At 62.6% G+C, this 5,359-nt stretch overlaps 2 protein-coding genes across 2 annotated transcripts in view; one reads left to right on the plus strand and one right to left on the minus strand.

Moving 5' to 3' along the window:
- The window catches only part of PRUNE2 (prune homolog 2 with BCH domain), a 377,855-nt gene extending 374,786 nt beyond the window's left edge, over positions 1-3,069 (minus strand). The window contains exons 1-2 of the mRNA XM_079925976.1: positions 2,882-3,069; positions 1,060-1,212 (exon numbers count right to left, since the gene is read on the minus strand). The gene's annotated coding sequence lies outside the window, so the exon portion shown is untranslated. The remainder of the gene's footprint in view (positions 1-1,059; positions 1,213-2,881) is intronic.
- Positions 3,070-3,389: 320 nt separating this feature from the next.
- On the plus strand, positions 3,390-4,746 carry FOXB2 (forkhead box B2; the record flags this gene model as incomplete). The annotated part of the gene is made up of 1 exon (XM_079925987.1): positions 3,390-4,746. The coding sequence occupies exon 1, from the start codon at positions 3,481-3,483 to the stop codon at positions 4,744-4,746; it is 1,266 nt and encodes a 421-aa protein (XP_079782113.1). The 5' UTR covers positions 3,390-3,480.
- Between the last annotated feature and the right edge of the window lie 613 nt (positions 4,747-5,359).

The following is a 5,359-nucleotide window of genomic DNA, read 5'->3' on the forward strand; positions in this document are numbered from 1 at the left end:
CCCGACTCCGAAATGGACACGCGGCTGGCGCTGCGGGGCCGCGCTCTCCACCGCGAGGCCGCGCTCTCCGCCGCGACTGGGGCCTGGGCCGCGGCAGCCGCCTGGGGCTGCAGTGCGGGGGAGGACTTTCTACCCTTGACAAGTCCACCCGGAACGCGGAAGCTTGAGGCTTGCCGCGCACCGCTCGACCTCCGCGTCTGTGTTTTGGTCCGAGTTGCGGGGAGCCGCTCTGCCAGAAGAACGCCGTTGGCTCGCCGAGGCCGAAGGCGCCGGTCACGCGACTCGCGTCCCCAGGCGCCGAGCCCGAGGTGGTGGCGGCAGATCTGTGGGCTGGAACGAGCTTATCCAGCGAGAGGCCAACTCCAGCTTTAGTGTTGAGGTTATGAGCATGAGGCTGGTTCGGGGCACCCTTCAAGGGCCCCTTCCCATGCTGTCCCCAGACGCAGCGGAGTCCGAGTACCCAACGAGAACGTCCTCAAGCTGCTCCCAAAGAGGAGGCACTGCTTTTTCGGGAGCCCGCGGAAAAGATATTCTCAACAAAATTGGTCTTTGCCCGCGCTGCGTGCAGGGCCGGAAGAACCTTTGAGCGCTGGGCACGCCGAGCTCCCACCAGCAGCCTTTGGGCGGCTCTTGGGCCTGGACAGGGCTGTTCTCGCACCGCGTCCGTCAAAGTAGAAGGGTACACCCGGCGCCAGCGGGCTCTAGCTGTCACTGGAGCTGTGGGCGTCCTCGTAATTCCTCCATGGCTTCGTGAGGCCAGGAGGCCGTCTGCTGCTTGGTTCCTTAAACTGCTTCAGCAGACCAAAAATCCCGCAGAAAACTCCACTGGCGGAAGGAGCCTTCCCGGCATGGAGCGTCAGCGAAAGCATCCTCCTCTGAAAGGGTCTCCTTTCCTTAGGACAGGCCAAGAGGCTGCTCTTTCGCCCCGGGTCCCTTTTGCGCGCTTCCCTTTAACGCCTATTCTAAAACGTCTGCTGGCCTAGGAAAACTAACCAAATAGCACTAGCCAGAAATCCAGCTGCTGCCTAAAGATTAATATTATGAATCTGTTCCGCTCACCGCACTCCGGCGACCCGACGGGCAAACAGCCCTTCTTCTGGTCCTCCCCTCGGGCAGCTCGCCAAACGTCGGAAGCTAAAAACACTCGACCTGGCGTTGCCAACCAAGGTCGGAGAGCGAGGGGCAGTCTCCTGAGCAGTCTGGGCCAACAGCCTTCGGCGTCCAGATTTAGGCACAGAAAAGAAGAAATTAAAAACAGAATGAGTCACAGTCCCTAGTTGCTGCTTTCTCCTCAAATCTGCGAACTGGAAGGGACCCGTGAATTTCCAACTTCAGACATCTCGTTTTACAAATAAAGAAACTGAGGCCTAGAGATGGGAAGAGGGTGTATATATATATATATATATATATATATATTTTGGTCTCCTTCTTCTAAACTCTGCTTTTCCTCCCTGCCTAAGGGCAAAGGCAGCCGAAACCAGACTATAACTGCAGGTTCTCTCCAGTCAACTGGGATTCACTCATGGGTGTGCAGGAAAGTGCAGAGCAGGAAACTGCTTCCGGGATTCCAGCAAGCACGGGGACCTAAGCGCTGCAGTTCATCCACCCTCACAGGTCACACCAGGGCCCTGTGGATTGGTCATTTTGACCTACTTAATTTAAACTATCTCCCTTTCCCTCGACGTGCTCAGAATAGCAAGACTCCGCTCCGACACACCCAGGTGATGAGACCTCTGACCCCCCAAGCCCTGCTTCTGGCCCCAGCTCAGACGTCACCACCCAAAGAAACGCTTCACCCTGTCCCATCCACCCGCTCTTAATGGAGCCTCCATCCACCAAGCACTTAGTATTTACCCAACTTGCCCGGTTACTGTCAGTCTCTCCCACTAGACTGCGGTCTGGAGCGCAGAGAGCTGTCCCAGACCTCCATGTACCAGGCGCCTATCATTGGGCCCGACACTCAATTGGCGCGCAAGAAAACTGTGATGAAGTTGACATTTAGCGAAAACGGCCCTGGGTCTCCTCCGCTTTAGCTTTTCCCTCCAACCCTCCGGCCTTTGGGATTTCTTGAAGAGAAGAGACCTTGAGGCCACGCTGCTGCGAACTTGGCCCAGAGTGGCTAGTCCAGGAGGAAGGCAGTGTAAGGAGAGAGAAGCCCAGAGCTGGTAGGTGGGAAGAGGGACGACTGAAAGGGCGGGGACAGGCGGGAGATGCACGAGAGGAGCGAGAAAGCAGGCTCCTGTCCCCCTCTGCCGTGCGTCGCGACCCGGGTGGGGTGCAGCGGCGGGGACCGCACCGGGCGCCGTGCCCCTCCCTGAGAACAGCCTGCGCCCCCCGCCCCACTCGGCCGCGGCTGGGGGCTGCGGAGCGGGTGGTAAATGCTGGGGGTGGGGGCGCCCGCGCCGAGATGGAGGAGGGGGCGGGGGCGAGGCACGGCGTCTTCTCGCCCCTTCTTCAGCAAGAGACGCGGCGGCGGAGTCCCTCAGCCTCGGTCATGTGATAGTCTCGAAGCGCGAGCTGCGGGGGTCTCGGCGTCTCCGGGACCATTACAAAACGCAGCCAGGAGAGCGCGTCGCTGCCACAGCCGCCGCCGCCTCTCCAGCTCCAGACGGGCTCGGGAGAGCGGCAGCCGCCGCGGCGCGGACGGCGGAGCCGCCACAGGCCAGGCCCGCGCCTTCCCGGCGTTCGCAGACGCCCCTTCCGCTCGCGCCCCGCGTCCAGAGCCCCCGCCCCTCGGCAGAGCCCGCAGGCGCCGCCGCAGCAGAAACCTCTAAACTTTTTCCCCCCAGGCGACCGCCTACAGCTCTATCCCAGTCTCCGCTGCGAGCCGCTGGAGAAAAGGGAGACGCGGTCTGCTGGAGCCGAGCTTCCTTCTCCTTACCTCGCCTCTCCCCTCCAGGAACACGAGAACTCCAGAGCGGACTAAGTGGCTGGTCAAGGGGCAGCGCTCAAGGCGCTGTTAACTCCCGCCCACCCCGGCCTCCTGGACAACGAGCGCCAACTCGATTTAAAGGGCTAGAGTCCTGACTGCCCAGTCCTTCCTCCCAGCTCTCTGGGCCTGCGCTTCCCTCGGACCGAGAAAAAGCAAAGAGGAGGCCGGAAGGGAACAGGGCCCTCCCCACTCCTTCTCCGCCAGCTCCCACGCTCAGCCTCTGGCCACCCGCGGGAAGACGCCGAGAGGGTGGCGGTGAAGCTGGCGCGCCCCGCCCGCGACTGTGCGCGCCAGTCGGCGACCGTCGGGGCCAGAAGTTGCGAGCGTCGGATTGCTAAACTGGGTCAAGAGGCCAAGCGCGGAGACCGCAGGCCGCTGAGAGAAGGCGGGAGAGAAACGGCGAGAGGGTCTGGGGGGGAAAGAGGGCGGGGTGGCGGGTCCGGGAGGGCGGAGTGGGGGTTAGTGGAGACAACCAGGCCCCGGGAGCGGGGTGTGGAGCGACGCTGCGGTCCACTGTGAGCCAGAGGGAGGTGGAGGCGCCAGGGGCGATGCCGCGGCCGGGGAAGAGTTCGTACAGCGACCAAAAGCCGCCCTACTCTTACATCTCGCTGACCGCGATGGCCATCCAGCACTCGGCCGAGAAGATGCTGCCTCTGAGCGACATCTACAAGTTCATCATGGAGCGCTTCCCCTACTACCGCGAGCACACGCAGCGTTGGCAGAACAGCCTCCGGCACAACCTCTCCTTCAACGACTGCTTCATCAAGATCCCGCGGCGGCCCGACCAGCCCGGCAAGGGCAGCTTCTGGGCATTGCATCCCGACTGCGGCGACATGTTCGAGAACGGCAGCTTCCTGAGGCGCCGAAAGCGCTTCAAGGTGCTGCGCGCTGACCACACTCACCTGCACGCGGGAAGCGCCAAGGGCGCGCCAGGCGCTGGCCCCGGAGGGCACCTGCACCCGCACCACCACCATCACGCTGCCGCGCACCACCACCATCACCACCACCCGCCCCAGCCGCCGCCGCCCCAGCCGCCGCCGCCGCACATGGTGCATTATTTCCACCAGCAGCCGCCTCCGGCTCCGCAGCCGCCGCCGCACCTCGCGTCGCAGCCACCGCAGCAGCCGCCGCAGCCGCCGCAGCCGTCTCACCCCGGCAAGATGCAGGAGGCGGCGGCCGTAGCGGCGGCGGCGGCAGCGGCGGCGGCGGCGGCCGTGGGCAGCGTGGGGCGCCTGTCACAGTTCCCGCCCTACGGGCTGGGCTCGGCCGCCGCCGCTGCTGCCGCCGCCGCCGCTGCGTCCACGTCGGGCTTCAAGCACCCGTTCGCCATCGAAAACATCATAGGTCGGGACTACAAGGGCGTGCTGCAGGCCGGCGGGCTGCCCTTGGCGTCCGTCATGCACCACCTGGGTTATCCCGTGCCGGGCCAGCTCGGCAACGTCGTCAGCTCTGTGTGGCCGCACGTCGGCGTCATGGATTCAGTGGCCGCGGCCACGGCCGCCGCGGCCGCCGCGGGGGTCCCCATGGCCCCGGAGTATGGGGCCTTCGGTGTACCGGTCAAGGCCCTGTGCCACTCGGCAAGCCAGAGCCTGCCTGCGGTGCCCGTGCCCATCAAGCCGACTCCTGCGCTGCCACCGGTGGCCGCGCTGCCCGCAGCGCTCGCTGTCCCCGCGGCCGCACAGCAGCCGCCGGCACCGTCCACCGTGTGCCCGGCGGCCGCCGCCTCACCCGCCGTCTCTCTGATGGAGCCCACCCCTCCGAGTGCGGCCGAGAGCAAAGGCGGCTCTCTGCACTCGGTGCTGGTGCATTCTTAGGGTACCCAACGGGCTGGGAGAGACGAACGCATGGAGACTCACCTGGCCCTGGACCGCCGGAGAGGGCGAGGGCGCCCTGACCAGGTCGGGTAGAGCTGGCGAGCCCCAGCCTTTGCGGGAAAGGAAGGTATTTAAACAAACCCGAAAGTGGATTCTCCAGTGGTCTGAATAAATATCACACTTCTGGTGTCTGTGTTTATACTATGTTGTACAATCAGAATAATGAAAGCCAATTTTCAGGTAAGAGTTTCTATTGTAATTAAAGTTATAAATCCGTAAGTTATGGGGGGAGGGAACGAACGAGTTTGGGGAAGCCTCATTCCCTGGCATGTTGGAATTGGATTTCTATTCTTACTCCCGGGAGCAGAAGATGGCAGGACTAAACCTCCCTGGGAGAAATCCAACAGAGAGTGACGATGAAACAGACCTCAGCCACCAAGTTTCTTCCCGCGGGTCTCAACCTCTCGTGAACAATGTCGCCTCTCGTGAACATTCTAGACAAAACTGCTATTCACTAAGGAAATCTCGTTTTATTTAAGAAGGAAAAGAGGGAGCATTTGATACCGTTATTTTCCTGGTCGGTGAAATGGACAAGGACACGGTAGCATGAATA

Source organism: Stenella coeruleoalba, assembly GCF_951394435.1.
Source record: "Stenella coeruleoalba genome assembly, chromosome: 7".
Lineage (NCBI taxonomy): Eukaryota > Metazoa > Chordata > Mammalia > Artiodactyla > Delphinidae > Stenella > Stenella coeruleoalba.